This window comes from Molossus molossus, unplaced genomic scaffold (assembly GCF_014108415.1).
Source record: "Molossus molossus isolate mMolMol1 unplaced genomic scaffold, mMolMol1.p scaffold_m16_p_19, whole genome shotgun sequence".
In the NCBI taxonomy this organism is placed as follows: Eukaryota; Metazoa; Chordata; class Mammalia; order Chiroptera; family Molossidae; genus Molossus; species Molossus molossus.
This window is the reverse complement of record NW_023425354.1, coordinates 21257739-21274265: the sequence shown is the minus strand read 5'-3', so window position 1 is coordinate 21274265 and position 16527 is coordinate 21257739. Positions and strand designations below refer to the sequence as shown.

The 16527-nt window shown below is 42.1% G+C and overlaps 1 protein-coding gene across 2 annotated transcripts in view; it reads left to right on the top strand.

The window, feature by feature from the left end:
* The first annotated feature begins 468 nt into the window (after nt 1-468).
* Nucleotides 469-16527, top strand: part of ANKFN1 (ankyrin repeat and fibronectin type III domain containing 1) — a 151280-nt gene continuing 135221 nt past the window's right edge. Inside the window, exons 1-2 of one of the 2 annotated variants that reach the window (XM_036269324.1) lie at nt 469-598; nt 14636-14837. In XM_036269324.1, coding sequence (XP_036125217.1) covers nt 14652-14837 — 186 coding nt within the window. In that variant the 5' untranslated portion in view covers nt 469-598; nt 14636-14651. Of the gene's footprint in view, nt 599-14635; nt 14838-16527 lie in introns of those variants that run through there. The other variant, XM_036269323.1, reaches the window with a different exon arrangement.

Here is a 16527-nt window from a genome sequence, read left to right as displayed (position 1 = left end):
GGGAGAGAGGGGTTGGCTGGCCCCGAGAGCCTGCGGCACCTGCAGCCAGGTTGCTGGATGGGCTCTTGAATGCCAGGCGGGATTTCAGTTGATGCAGTGCAAAGCTAACTGGCCACCTCGCTGCCCCTTTGCTGGTGTTTGAGTGACAGCTGGTTCCGATTCAGCCTCGTTTGCCATGAAGCTCGTTGCCCCTGCATTGTGTTCCTAATGGACCTCACAGTACAATAGGCTCAAAACACACTGAAGGCATGGCTTCTTTCCCTGCATGCACAGAGCTTGAGAAATCAAGCCTTCCGGGGTTGCAGTCCCAAAATACATTTAGTTTTGGAGCCAAGCTGTCTCCCTCTCCCCTTCTCTCCCTGTGCATCATTTGCTCTTTCGTTTCGCATTACGAGTAGCTTAGCGATCATGGACTTCAGCTCTTGCCTGTAGTGATCCTGTTCGCATTTTATTCCTTACACAGAATAGGAAGGAGGTTCGCTTGCTTTGCGCAGAGGCTGAGCCACAGGAGAAGGCAAAGCCAATGTGATTTATTGAATGAAAGCACCGGACAGTTACCAGCAGCGTGCTCCTCCGCTACCTCGAGCCACCTAAACTGGTAAGTCCAATTGATTGTCTTTCTTGGTGTGAAATGTGGGGCTTTCTTACTCACTGATCATTTTTAAAATGTGTATGTGTTGCCGCGGCTTAAATGATATAAAAAACCTGCCTCTTCCAAACTTAGCTGCAGGTGGTCTGTGAAGAACACGCGGACACAGTGGTCTGCAGCACCACACGCACCTCCGTGTGGAGAGGAGAGGATGGGGGTGGGGATCCCCATTTCTGATCACTGAGCATTCTGTTTGCAGCCAGCTTTAGGATATTATGTGTTTGCATAACTGATTAGCCTTAGCTATGAAAAATACTCTTTTGTCGCATAAGATCATTTTCTAATCGGGTGCCCGAGTACCTACAAAATACCTGTTGGATCAGGTAGAGATGGGTCCCATCACACTGTTAATCGTGGGTACAAACCCAGACATGCTGCTGTCTTTAGTGCAGTGTGCAGCCTGGACCTGCCCAGTAGACGGCAGCCTCTGTCCATCCTGGGGCAGCGTGCCCATAGGTGACGTGATGACTGTGACGGTGGGGTACCTGCCACAGGGGGGACACAGTGCACTGCTGCATGCGAACCCTTGCTTGACCCATTGCCACTCTGTCACCTATGTTCCTTACATCCTTTCTTCTTCCTGAGGATACATGGTTGCTAGTGTGCACTAGGTTCCAAGTGGGAGATTCTGAGAGCCCTGTTACCCGTGCTGGCCATTAGCCCAGCCAAGGTGCTGAAGTCCCATTGATAATCAAGGCTGTCTTTTCACTATGTTGGGCCCCCCAAGTCCCCATTCTCACCGGATGTCTTCATCTCCTAAGTCAGAGGTAAGCCAGCCTCTGTAGAAGGGGAGGGTGAATGTGGAGAGCTGTTGCTTTTCCCACCACCACCCCCAGCATTCTCCTTTGTCTTGTGTTTGCCTGGCTACTACGAGACTTTACGGCAGCATCACTCCATCTCTGGTGGGCGCAGAGTCCATAGAAATGCCATAGACCGCTTACTGTCTCCGGTGTACTCTACCTGCAGTATGTCACTGGCCATGCAGATGAAGTTGTGGCCTTGGGTGCTGACAAAGATGGATGATGTTGGAACAGTGAACGGCATGCTTCTCTAAATAAAAACCCAAGTAGGAAATCTGAGAGATGGGTGATGTTTTGCCTAGCAGAAAGTACCCCCAGGCCACTCAGGGTAATTGCCCCACGACTTGACATCCTCCCAGGAAGGAGCAGAGTCTCCTAGTGGTTAGAGAGGCCAGGAGAGCAGCACGCTCTTGCTGATTCCCAGGCTAAGCCTGTGTCTTTGGGAAATTGCCTTACTCTCCCTGGACCTCCATTCCTAATGGTTTCAAAGAAAACATCCTAGGCCCTGCCCAGGGTTGCTCAGTGGTTAGAGCATCAGCCTGTGGACCAAAGGGTCGCAGGTTCTATTCCTGGTCAAGGGCACATACCTGGGTTGCAGGTTTGATCCCCCGGCCCTGGTCGAGGTGTGCGGGAGGCAACCAATCAATGTGTCTCTCTCACATCGATGTTTCTCTCTCTCCCTCTCTCTCTCTTTCTGTCTCCCTCCCTTTCATGCTATCTGAAAATGGACAGAAAAAATATCCTCAGGTGAAGATTAAAAAAAAAAAGACATGCTAAGTTCAATGATTGTATCCATGAGATACTTCTTAAAGCTTTCTTGCTAAAGCGTGCAACAGGTGATCAAGACCATGGTTCACGCTCTTCAATGCAGAGACCATGCCTCAGAAACCCACAGGCGGGCGGGCGTGTGGGGAAGAGGAACCGGGTGCTTTCCCCAGGTGAGGGCACAGAGCAGGCTGCAGGAAGCATGGCCACACTTCAGGGATTAGAAGGGAGAACAGAGCCGGGAAATGGCATTAAAATAACTTCAAATTCAAATAAAAATGTCTTGTAAATAATTTTTCAATATTGATCAGTAGTAACTGATTTTCTATCCTCATGAAGCCAAGATCTAAAAGATCTTAAATGTTTTGAAACAGACAAGCATGCAATTATCTCGGGAGAGTTAGTTCAAAAATGAGTAGGATTTATGTATGGAACTTGGTTGTTCAAATAACCCACCTACCCGTGGACATGGATTAGCAGGTACAAATGTACTACCATTTGAGAAGTTCTAGAAGTCTCATTTGCCAAAAAAAAAAAGAAAAAAGAAAAGAATTGTCCCATCTCTACAATTAAGGTACCCACAATTCTTTCAGTGGGGATTCAGTTAAGTATTGCTGTGTTTTATAAAGTACAAATATTCTTAGGAGAAAGAATGATTACCCTACTGGTGCGGAGGACTCCCCAGTTTCTTAGCACTGTAAGTCCTGCCTCCTGGGCAACCCTCAGTCCTGGGCAAACCAGGACGCTCTGGTCACAGGATAGGTAAGTTACAAAGTAGACCCTCCATAAGGGTTCATGGAACTCTAAAGTCAATATTAATAGTCTTTCTACCTTCTTCCTCATAAACGTGCTTTCAAACTCCAAAAATCAGTCTTTGTCCTGCGGTGAAGTCACAGCTGACTTTTCAAAAAGTATCACTGAAGAATAACATATATATTTTCAGTGCTCAGGGGCTGGAAGGGATGCCACCACCCTACTGTATTTCATCCGTGTAATCGAATGGGCCACTCTTCAGCCATCACAGACATACCTGTCCTGTTAACAGCAGGTGGGGAGTGGGAGGAGGTGTCACACTTTCTTTTCTGTCTAGTGACAGGCAGGTTGAAGTCGGAAGTTCCCCAGTTCGCATCACAGCCTGAAGAGCAATCTTGTCCCAGTCAGAAATGTTCTTTTCACCGAATGTATCTGTCTACCCAGCTGTCAAAAATGGCGAGCGCTCCTGTTTCTAATACGCTTTGTCTTACGACGGCTCCTCGGCCAAACGGGCTCAGATCTTCCTTCGCGGTACAGATTCAGTGAGCAAGTCCCACAGCAATCAATGAAACAGCGACCCTGGACATGCCAGAACTCACAATGAGGGCAGGATCTTGTCTTCAGAATGACAGTCTAGAAGGAGGAAGCTGACGGGCAGCTGACCAGCTCCCTCGGGCAGGAGAACAGAGTTGCTAAGAGCCTGGGCTTAGAGGGCAGAATTCAAATCCTGCTCCTCCCCTTGCCAGCTGTAGGATCTCAGACAAGTTACCTAATCTCCCTGGGCCCCAGTTTTCTTGTTTGTAAAGTGAGAATATATAATAGTACTGACTTTCTCAAAGGGTTTTTGTTTTTACATTTGTCTTAGCCCAGGAAAAAGCCAGAGGCAAAGCCGATTGTCAGTGTTTTATTGGGTATCGGGACATACAACTTCAGGGCATCAAGAATAAAGGACAGCCCTGGCCAGTTTGGCTCAGTGGTTAGAGTGTTGGCCCATGGACCAAAGGGTCTCAGGTTCAATTCCAGTCAAGGGCATGTACCTGGGTTGCAGATTCAATCCCTGGCCCAGACAGGGTCATGCAGGAGGCAACCAATTGATATGTTTTTCTCACATCGATGTCTCTCTCTCTCTCTCTCTCTCTCTCTTTCTCTCTCTCTCCCACCCACCCTTCTACTCTATCTAAAAATCAATGAAAAATATCCTCAGGTCAGGATTGACAACAACAAAGCATGAAGGAAAAGGGGAAATAAGTCAAGAAAGGAGGAAAACTAACTATAGGTTGAAATGGAATTAGTAAGGCTTCACAGGGAAACACATCTGGTTGTTTTTTTGTATGTCATCGATTCCAAGAAATCCTCAAAACAATCCACAGGGAAGGAATGAAGAAGAAATGACCAGCTTGCGACTGCCAGTCTCCTGTCTGCCATCGGCCCGGTTTTTCCCATTTCCAGATCAGGCTACCCACTCCCTCGGGCAGCCCGGGGTGAAGCCGCAGCCTCCCTCCCTGGGGCTGGCTGGGTCAGCAACCGTGATGGAGGCCACGCCAGAACCCGCCCTGCAGCACACAGTGGGGGGGTCGGGAGGAAGGATGAAGGCGGCAGCCGGGGCTTTGCTCTAAGGCAGCGGCCAAAGCCCAGGGAACAGGTGGTTTTGAAGTAAACCCGAGGAGACTCCACTCTCCGCGGAGTATGTTGCATCGTGGACCTGGATTCTCCAGGCTACAGTCCCTCTTTGCTTACAGCTCGGCTCAGGTGCATCCTCAGGTCCTCCAACAGGGCAGCTGAGGCCAGGCTATCATATGTCAAAGCACAGAAGTTTTTCACTGTCATAAAGTCCAATTTACCCATTGGCTTTATGGCTTATGCTTTCTGTGCCTCCTCTAAGAAATCATTCTTATTCAAGTTCACAAAGATATTCTCCTGGTTTTTTCCTAGAAGTTTTATAGTTTGAGCTTTTGTGGTTATTTCAATTCAAATTAATGTTTATACATGATGCAAGAAGGGGTTTTTTTTGTTTTGTTTTGCATATAGATACCCCATTGTTTCAGCACTATTTGTTGAAAAAATTCTTTTGTCCCTATTGAATTACCTTGACACCTCTGTCAAAAATCAGTTGATTAGCCCTGGCTGGTTTGGCTCAGCGGTTAGAGCGTTGGCCTGTGGTCCAGAGAGACCCGGGTTTGGTTCCCGCTAAAGGCACAGACCTCGGTTGCAGTTTGTCCCCGGCCCTGGTTGGGTCGTGCGGGTGGCAGCCACTCGATGTGTCCCTTTCATGTTGATATTTCTCTCTCTCTTCCTCTCTCTCCCTCCCACTCTGTCTGAACAAGAAATGGAAAAATGTCCTTGGGTGAGGATAAAAAAAAAAAAAGAAAAAATCAGTTGATTATCTATGTGCAGGCTGTCGCTGGGCTGTCCTTCATCTGTCTTTAGGCCATTGTTGTTATCTCTGTAGCTATCTTCACCCCAATGTACCACATCTTGATGCCTATACCTTTACAGCAGGTCTTGAAATTAGGTAGTGTAAGTCTATCAATTTTGTTCTTGTTTTTCAAAGTTGTTTTGGCTAAAAATTTTAGATCCTTCCCATTTTTATAAAAATTTTAGAATCAGCCTGTCGATTTCTTTTTAAAAAATCCTACTAGAATTTGGATTAAAATTACATTGAATCTATAGCTCAATTTGGAAGAATTGACACCTTAACAACACTAATTCTTCTGATCCAATGCATGAACAAGGTATCTCTATTTAGTTAAGTCTTCTTTAATCTCACTCATTGTCATGCAGTTTTAAATGTATATGGTTTGCATACATGTTGTTGTGTTTATTCCTAAGTAGATATATTTTCTTATTCTTCAAAACGTTCATGTCATCTGCAAATGAAGATTGTTTTGCTTCCTTTCCGATCTATACTCCTTTGTTTTGCTTGCCTTACATCACGGGCTCCAGAGTGCTCAGTGCAAGAGAAAAGGTAGGAGCGGTGCCCTGGCCTGTCTGGCTCAGCAGTCGAAGCATCGGCCCACGGACAAAAGAGTCGTGGGTTCGATTCCAGTCATGGGCATGTACCTCGGTTGCGGTTCATCCCTGGCTCTGGTTTGGGTTGTGCGGGAGGCAACCAGTCGATGTCTCTCTCACATCAATGTCTCTCTCACATTGATGTCTCTCTCTCTCTCTCTCCCCCCTCCCTCACTCTATCTGAAGATAAATGGAAAAATATCCTCGGGTGAGGATTTAAGAAAAAAGAAAAGAAAAGGTAGGAGTGGGCATTGTGGCCTTGCATCTGATCCTATAAAGAAGCACTTGGGCCTGGCCAGTGTGGCTCAGTGGCTGAGCATCGACCCATGCACCAGAAGGTCACCGGTTCGATTCCCGGTCAGGGCACATGCCCAGGTTGTGAGCCTGATCCCCCCTGGGGGGCATGCAGGAGGTGGCCAATCGACGTTCTCTCTCACCAATGTTTCTCTCTCTCTCTCCCTCTCATTTCCTCTCTCTCTAAATCAATGAAAGAATATTTTAGAAAGAAGCACTTGGTCTTTAATCTTTAAATATAACATTGGTTGTAAATGTTTGTAGATTCTCTGTATCAGGTTAAAGCGATCCCTTTTATTTCGGAAAGTTCTTTTATTTATCATGATTGGATGTTGAATATTATCAAATATTGCTTTTCTGCATCTATTAAGATGGCCATTTTTTCCCCCTTTATTGTGTTAATGTAGTGAATTATATTAATGGGTGGTTGAATGTAAAACCAACCTTGCTTTCCTGGAGTAAACCCTGCTTGATCATAATGCATTATCTTCTTTGTGTATTGCTGGGTTTTACTTGCTAACATTTTGTTGAAATTTTTTGTCTCTGTTCATGACAGACATTGGGTGATAGCTTCCTTTTCTTGCTCTTTTTTCTGACTTTATTATCAAGGCAATAGTAGCCTCAAAAATGAAGTCAAATTTTTGGAAAAGTTTTGTGTAGAATTGGTATTATTTCTTTCTTAAATGTTAGGCAGGCTGTAACATTTAATGTGACTTTTGTTCAAGGTTTGGGGATTAAAAAATGTATTAGGATGCAAAACAAACAAAAAAACACTAGAAATTACTTTCCCATAGAATATCTCTCTCCAGCCCTGGCCGGTTTGGCTCAGCAGTTAGAGCATCGGCCTGTGGTCCAGAAAGACCCGGGTTCGGTTCCCACTAAGGGCATGTACCTTGATTGCAGTTTGTCCCCGGCCCCGGTTGGTTGTGCGGGTGGCAGCCACTCGATGTGTCCCTTTCATGTCGATGTTCCTCTCTCTCTCTCTCCCTCCCACTCTATCTGAACAAAAAATGGAAAAATGCCCTTGGGCGAGGATAAAAAAAAAAAAAAAAAAGAATCTCTCTCTCCCCAGCTTACTATCTCCTGAAGTCTGATCCTGCAGTCATGTTGCAGAGACCAGCCCGCCTGCATTCAACAGATCTGCCCTCTTCTCTTTAGAACTCAGGTACCCTACGCCTCTCTAAAGAAAGAAAAAGAATAAAAGAAACATCTTTTTTCTTTAAAGAAACTCCTAAGAGTTTTATTTATTTTTTATTAAAATACCTAACACATTGATTAGTAGTCATATACCCAAATAATGGAATACTATTCAGCAATAAAAAGTAAAAACAACTGATAAACATATCAGTACATGTCAAAATAATTAAGCTGAGTTAAAGAAGCCATATATTTTTCAGAAAGGGCACATAGTGATTATTTCAATTGTATGAAATTCTAGAAAATAAAACCTAATGTATAATTTCAGAAAGTGAAGTGGTAGTTGCCTAAAAACAGTGGGCCTGAAATAAATAAATGTTTAAAAATATTTATTGACCATCTACTTATTTCAGGCACTCTGCTAAACAATTGATATATTATCTCATTTAAAACTCTAATATCCCTTTTCGACATGACTATTATAATTGAGATGAGGAATACTGTTAATGATGTAATGGTAAGGAAATTGGAGCTGAGAAAAGCTAAATAATTTGTCTAATGGCATACAGTTAATAAGTAGAAAAGCCAAAACCCAAAGTTATATCAGCCTGATATCAAAATCCCAACTTGTAATACTGTCCTTAAAATCACCATGATTATCTTTTAGTAGAAGAATGTAATAAATGTAACTATAGATCTAAACCCATTGAGTTTCTCAAACTGACTAACAAGGAATTCATCTGAAGAGTGATATCCCAAACTCAATACAACATAACCATTTCCTTTCAGTCCTCCAGTATATTTAACCCATCAGGTATTTCTTTCAACATTTGAGTCTCTTTTTTTCCCGTTCAATTCAATACAAAGATGTAGAGAGTACTGTTTCTATCATTTTCAAGACACTCTTATGGGTGCTATAGGGATGGCATGATGTATTAGTAAAGTTCCCAGCAAGAATCATATGCCACATTCAAACAAAGTAACTGAGGAGAGATTAATAAGTTTTACATTTCTTTTGTTAAATGTATTCCTAAGGATCTTAATTTCTTTCTTTTTTTTTTTTTTATCCTCACCTGAGTACATTTTTGCACTTATTTTCAGATAGAACAGGAGGGAGAGATGGAGGAAGAGAGAGAGAGAGAGAGAGAGAGAGAGAGAGAGAGAGAGAGAGAGAGAGAGAAACATCGATGTGAAAGGGACACATCGAGTGGTTGCCACCCACACGACCCCAACCGGGGCCAGGGCCAAACTGCAACCAAGGTATGTGCCCTTAGTGGGAACCAAACCGGGGCTCTCTGGTCTGCAAGCCGACGCTCTTACCGCTGAGCCAAACCAGCCAGGGCTCTTAATTTCTTTAGTACTATGCTTTTTAAAATGAAATTGTTTTCTTAATTTCATTTTCATTTTCAATCTGTCTTTTAAGTCAGAAAGGAGAAAAGTGTTACAGACAGACTTATATTGTCTTATACTACCTTTCACATTTACCTACTTTCTTTCATGTGGATTTGAGTCACTGTACAGTGCCCTTTCATTCCCTTTAATATTTCTTGTAGGGAAGGTCTGCTATCAGATTCACTCAGTTTTTGTTTATCTGTGAATGTCTTACTTTCCCCTTTTTCTCTGTAGGGTAGTTTTGCTGGATAGAGAATTCTGATTTGACAATTATTTTCTTTCAGCATTTTGAATATGTCATACCACTTCCTCTGGCCTCTATGGTTTCCTGGTGAAAATCTATAAATCTTTTTGAGGGTTCATTGTATGAAATGAGTTATTTCTCACTTGTTTTCAAGATTTCCTCTTTGTCTTCAGCCTTTGATAGTTTCATTATGATGTATCTAGGAGTGAATCTTTGAATGTATCCTTCTTGGTGTTGATTGAGATTCTTGGATGTGTAGATTGTTTATCACCAATTTGGGAAAGTTTGGGGCCATTATTTATTTAAATATTCTTTTCCCCCCTCTTCCTTCTCTTTCTGGGACTTCTATTATGTGTATTTTGAGACACTTGGTGTTCCATAGATCTCTGAGACTCTGCCCATTTTACTTCATTTTTCCCCCCTTTTTGCTCCTAAAACTGGACCTGTCTTCAAGTTTGCTAATCTTTACTTCTGTTTGATCAACTCTGATGTTGAATCCTTCTAGTGAACTTTTCATTTAAGTTATTCTTTTCAACTCTAGAATGTCTATTTGTTTCTAGCTTTGTTTTATAAATTCTACCTCTCTACTGATATTCTCTATTTGGTGAGACATCATTCTCATAATTTCCTTATTTCTTTAGAAATGGTTCCTTGAAAATATTTAAGATCTCAAACTTAAAGTCTTTGTCTAATAAATCCAACTTCCAGACTTCTTCAGGGGCAATGCTTATTGACTGCTTTACTTTCTGTGAATGGAAAATAATATTTGTTTCATTGCATGTCTCATATTGTTGTTGCTGAAAACTAGACATCTTAAATAACATAATGTAGCAACTCTAGAAATCAGATTACCCCCCTTCCTCAGCATTTGTTTAGTAATTTTTTCAGAGTATGTCTGTAAAGTCTATTTACTGTCATGCGGCTACTAAGTCTCTTCTTGGTTAGCTTAGTGGTCAGCTAATATTGAACAAAAATAACCTTAAATGACTGGAACTAATAAGTCTCCTAGTCTTTGCAGAGGGGCTCTGTGTGCATTTGGGGGCACACCTTCAATACTCATCAGGCAGTAGGCTGCTCTGCCTTAGCCTTCACTTCCAGCTTGCACAGAGCCTCCAAGTCCAACAGCAATGAGAGTTTAAGACCTTCTCAGGTATTCCATGGGAATACTCCCAGCCCTGGGCATGCATGAGATCTGATAGAGCCCCAGGAATGTGTCAGAGCTTTTAAAGTCCCTTATGTACATTACATTCCATAGCTTTTCCTTTAAGCTTTTTGGTTAGTCTCTTATTTGCCCCACTTTTATCCACCATCTCAGGCAGCTGTGATGTTAGGCGGTTGCTGATGTTTGATTTTGACAGATGCCCCAGAGGAAAGGTTACTTGCACTTGGTAAGGTCCAAGTCAGGTCAAATAAAGAAAAGCCTTGTGAGTGTGGTCTTCCAAGAAACCACCAAACAGGTCAAATAAAGACAATTCTCTCAAAATGGGGTTTTGAAAGAGCTCCATCACCATTCTGTACCACCAGTGACCACCAGGCTACTTTTTTTTGGTTTGGGTTTTGTTTTACCATTAATGTAGGCTGTTGGTCTTCAAGACTACCACAGAGCTGGGGAAGATGGGAATTAAGCAAGTTAAAAATGCCATGAAGCTCACTATTCTCACTGAATGTATCCACTCTTCTTAAATAAACACTTCCTGGATTGCCACAAACCTTTGGTTAATTTCTGGGGTTCTGAAGAAGTTAATTTTTGCTAGTGTTCTCATTGCTTTTATGGAAAAGAAAATTGTTAGATGTCCTTACTTTGCTGTTCCTACTATTCTGTTTATAATCTTTCTGTGAAATGTTTATTTAGGTGTAAGACTTGTAAATGGCTTGTTTAAAAAGTTCAATTGGAGAGTTTTGTCTTTTTTTAGGAAAAGTAAGCCATGTGAATATACTGTTCTCACAGATATATTTAATCTTAGCCCTGCTACTTTACTTTACATGTGTATTTATTGTTTTCTTACTTTATTTCTTCTTTATTTTTCAATTTTTATCTTTATTCCTCTCTTCCATTTAATAGTTTGAAGTTCTACTTGCTCTTCCTGTTCTACTAGAAGTTACTGAAAGCGTACATATTAAAATATCTAAACATATATTTTCTATAATAAAGACTAAATAGTATAATAAATACATGAAATCAGATTTCACAACTATGTTTAAAACAAACAAGCGCCCAGCTGGTGTGACTCAGTGGTTGAGCATTGACTCATGGAGGTCACCGGTTTGATTCCCAGTCAGGGCACATGCCCAGATTGTGGGCCTGATCCCCAGTTGGGGCATGCAGGAGATGGCCAACCAATGTTCTCTTTCATCGATGTTTCTCTCTCTCTCTCTCTCTCTCTCTCCCCCCCTTCCCTTCTTCTCTCTCTAAAAATCAATAAAGAAAAACAAAACTAAAACAAACAAACAAAAAAACACTATTTACATTGTTGCAATGTACTTTGGTGTCTCTGGTTTGGGAAGAAGATTTGAGGTAACCTTAATAATTGCTATTTATCGAGTGGCTACTGTGCCATTCAAACAAGATATGTACCTTTCATTTGTTCATTCATTTCATCTTCACAGCTCTAGCAGAACTCTTTTTACATGTGATTAGACAAACTCAGAAGGATTTAAGTTTTTATGAGACTGTCCAAAATAACCTGGATTATAGATAACAATATCATGATTCAAGCTTGGGTCTGCCAAATACCAGAGCCAAAGCTACACTGCTTCTCAAATGCTTATTCCTTTCCATAAGGGTAAAAATTTAAGGGTGCAGTTCATTGGAAGGGTCATGCATATTTATGAGAACAGATAATAGAAAGTTCTCTTTCTCAGTACTTCTAATGAGACAAAATTTTAAATATAGAGTAAGAAAACATACATAATGATAGATAAATTCTAGAAGAATAAAAATATGCTACAAGATAGCCTGGAAGGAAGGGACAGCTGGGGAAGTGTGGCAGGGAAGTCAGAGAGACAGAAAGCCGATCTATTTTGACTAAAGAGAACAGATGGGACATGAGCGGAGATAAAAGGGGCCAGTGGGTAGGTGTCATCCGTTGTAGGTCAAGTAACTGGAATTTGATCAATCGACAAGAATTTATTTACTGGACTCCTGAGCACTGTGGCAGATACAGAAAAGTGTGGAGTTATTTTGGGAATGATAATGATGTAGACAGGACAGATGGCACTAACTGGGGCATTCATTCTTAAGGGAAAGGCTACAGGCAGAAGGCAGAAAGAAAGAGTTTAAGGCAATCCCCATGTGAGCCAGCTTGCATATCAATCTGCAATTTTTGTGGGACTAAAAAGATAGAGAAGAATCACTAACATTGCTAGTAAATCAGAAGCAAAGGATTTGTAGACGGAAAAGAGAAAGAAGTCAAATCACCTACTCTTTTCAGTTCTGCTTTTGTGTAAATTAAAAGATTATTAAATATTTGTGAGAACACATTCACACATATAGAAACACTACAGACAGTGCTTTATATCTTCCTCCCAAATTTAAATATGACCATTTAGGTAAGACTGGGTAGAGCTAATGGACATGACTAATACTGAATCAGGTCTGACCACCTTAAAAGGCACTAGAAAGTCTTTTTATGTTGGAGGAAATTGCAAGCAAGACCTAAAAAGTGCCTAAATACAGTCAATAATGTAATAAAGATGGATCGCCATTTGTGAAAGTGTAAGTTAGCAAAGATGAGTTGGTGCTAGTAAACATGGAACCCAATTCAGAGGCATGAGGAGGAAATTCACTTTCTGGGTAGCCCCTTGGTGTACTATAATACCCCCATATGTACATTCATTTTTCCTAAGGTGTCTATTGAGTATCTTCTATGACAAAAATGACAGCTGCCATGACCTATCCTTTACTTTAAGCTCTTTAACATGCATTATCTCATCAAATCCTGACAATTATACTATGTAGATGTTATTATTATCCTTAATTAATAAATGAGACTCAGACATGTTAAGTAACTTGCCCAAGTTCACATAGCAGGTAGAAGAGTAATAATTCATATCCTAATCTGTGTTATGTTTGTTTCACCCGGAGGAAGGCATATTTTAGGTGCTGGGGATATAAAAAATTATTATTTGACAGTCCTTATTCTTGAGACACATATTAGACTAGCTGGGAGACAGAAAGCCAAAAGAACAGTTGCAAGATGCTAAAATATTTGTTATAACAAGCATATACTAAGTGAATGAGTAAAGAATTAGATCGTTTTGCTGGGGATGCCAGAGACCACTTGAGCACAGACTTTAAGGATCAGCAGTCCTTTCTTAAGGTGATGAAGACACAGGTGGAATTCCAATATGTACAAAGCAGTGCGCACAAAGACCAAGAAGTAGCAAAAGGTTTCAACTATTTGGGAAACCTGAAGGAAATCAGAAAGACTGAAACATAACACGTAGAGGTACAGAAGGAGATGAGGCTGGAGAGGTAAGCAATATATGTGAGGCTACGGAATGTAGATTTTATCCTGTGGGAAGTAGGGAATCAGTCAAGTCAGTCCTATGAAGACTCTGGTCAATAAAAGAGGTTCTACGTGTTATTATATCAGGAGGTCCATAGGTTATAAAAATTGAAGGGCTGGAGATGACCTAAGGCTCATGGCTAAGTAGTGAGGGCAGCATTACACATGGAAGAATCCACTGGAGATGTTAAGGGAGGTGATGGGAAGGCAGCAGCATACTCTAGCAAGAGCTGGACCCAGAGCACCAGAGGCTGCACAGGGGTGGGGACACTTCACTGTAGCAGCCTTGGCCAGCTATTTCATTCATGCATTTGTTCATCCAATATGCAAATGCATGCCAGCATCCAGAGCCTTGGTGACATGAATATTTCAGTAGCAGTATCAAGCAGAATGGTGGATGGCTTTTGAAATGGCAATGCTGATCTGGAAAGTGACTTCAGCTACGACACTGGGACCTGTTAGAGACCTGTGGAACAGCAGTGAGGCACTACTTAGAGAATGCCAGTAGCGAGTGCTGGAGGACACTGCCTGGAGTATCTGGGGTGAGCAGGGCCTCTGGGTATAAACCCTCCAAACCTCTGGGCACTTAGGTGGTTCACCAAATCTCAAAACACGGGCATAATTTAACACCTTGAGAGAAGGGGATCTCCTGGGAATAAGCACACTCTGTTATACACCTAACAGAGAGCAGCATCTAGGAGGTAAGTGGAACAATACCGATTGTGTATACCTGAGAGGAACTGAACAGATGTTCTGGGCTATAGAACTAAGATGTTTCCTCCAAGTGAGACAGAGACTTAAAGTAGAGGCTCATGTCATGTTGCATGTAGATGTACATGTTCATATCGTAAACAAAGGCCATCATTTCCTTTCTGCCAGCAATTAGCCACGTGGCCATAAACAAGCTGCTTCCTCTCCCCGAGTTGCATCTCCTCATGTAGAACACAAAGGCTGGCTCTGATGACTTCGAAGCTCCCTTCCAGCTATAATATTTAATTAGAATGCCAGATGGTTACCGGAGATAAAATCCTGTGTCCACTTACAACCATGGTGTGTAATTGATAGAGATTTTTCCTCCTCTTAGGAACTGTCGTGTGAAAATGACCCAACAAATGCAGAATTTACATCTTTCTCAGTCAAAAAAACATAGTGCCCCATCATCTCCCAATGCTGCCAAACGCCTGTACAGGAACCTGTCTGAGAAACTGAAGGGGGGCCACTCTTCATTCGACGAGGCCTACTTCAGAGCAAGGACTGACCGGCTGAGTCTCAGAAAGACCTCGGTGGTAAGAAAACTCTGTATGTTCTCATCTTGCCTTGATGTGTGCGGTTGTACTTGGGTTTAAGGAGATGCTGAGATGATCCGTGTCTACTTCCGAGCCTGACGTTGGCAATTTTATGAGCTCTGGAAGTCGGGGAGACGGGCTGCCTGTGCCTGTGTGGTTAGCTGAAGTATGAGTGATCGGGAGGTGTCCCCTTCCTCCTCCTTAATTTCTTCCTCTTTCTTTGCCCTTCGTTTTTCATTCTCTACTAGACCAAAGAAACCAAAAACAGCCAACAGGGAGTTGAGATTAAACAGGCTTTCTGAGAGCTTCATTAGTCATTCAAATATTGAATGATCAATAAACAATCTTTTATTTATTTATAATGTATACTCCTCATGCTTTCCAAAGGCATTCAAGACAAAACCCAAGCCAAAAAACTGCATGTGTATCAGATAATGTGAACTAAAGAGACAGAGAGAGAGAGAAACAGGGAGACAGTGAGTGAAAAAGGGAGAAGGAGAAGGAGGCACAGCGAGGGGGGATAGGAAGGAAGAGAGGAAGGGAAAGAGGGAGGGAGAAAAAAGAAAATAGTTGGGAAGGAAAGAGAATTAGATATACCAAAAACCTAGGCAAATGTAGTACCTACATTTTATCATTATGTGTATCTGAGTTCCTGTGCAGTCAAAGCAGAAAGGGAAACAAGGAGTTACAGCAACCCATTAACTGATAGCTGAAAGTATATTGGTCTATAAGGAGACATTCATGTTTTTCTGTTGCTCATCCCCTGGCTTTTCTACGCTGTCATAATGAATTAATGGAGAATAAAAAGTAGTACTGGTGATGTTACAAACATTCCCATGTAGTAGTTTCTTATATGGATCCTCAGCAAAAGCTCAGGCATAACACCAACGTGCCCGGCAAGGGTATTTTGCAGGGGGTAATTGCACCGTTTGTTTGAGCTTAACAGAAACGAGCCCTTGCCTCTCCAGAGAGCAGCTGGCTGGAGTTTGCCAGCAAAAGCATGGGGGGGGGGGGGTGACTTAAGAGATGGAATACGGCACATGAGACATGAGACACACGAAGACTCACAAGTGCACGACTGTGGACAGGGTGGCATTTTAACTTTTGCACTCGTTTCTCATTTCAAACACATCTTCGGGGAGGGCTTGGTTGTGGCTGAGTTGTGGCCTGAGCATCAGAGGATCTTTGGTTTGCAGATGGTAGACACGACCCTTTCCCATTCAGCAGATTGTCCTGAGCGCTGCATGCCAAAATCACTCGATTCCCTGCGAGCCGTTGTCAAAACAAGCATTTGCATCATCACGTTGTATTTTCTTCAGTCATGTTTTATGTATTCAGCTAAGCTGACCTACAGCCTTTGATGGGGAGAATCAATTTTTGATGAGACTAAAAATAAAACCTGCCAATCTCAATATTTGGTCCCTGAAGAGCTCACGCATTTTAATTAGGCGGCTCCTATGCTAGATCAGGACCAATGGTGTTTCAACGTTTTGAAGACCAAGCTACTGTTGAAGGAGATGCCAAATAGATGTGCAAATGTATGTATGTTGCTCTTCTCCCATGAGCTATAGAAATATGTATTTGAGAGAATTCCACAGTTTCCTCCTTTGTTTACTATTAACCCTCTGAAGGAACTTTTCCAAGGAACCCTATAGTCTTTATGGGTAGTGTCTTTATGAATATTAAATGT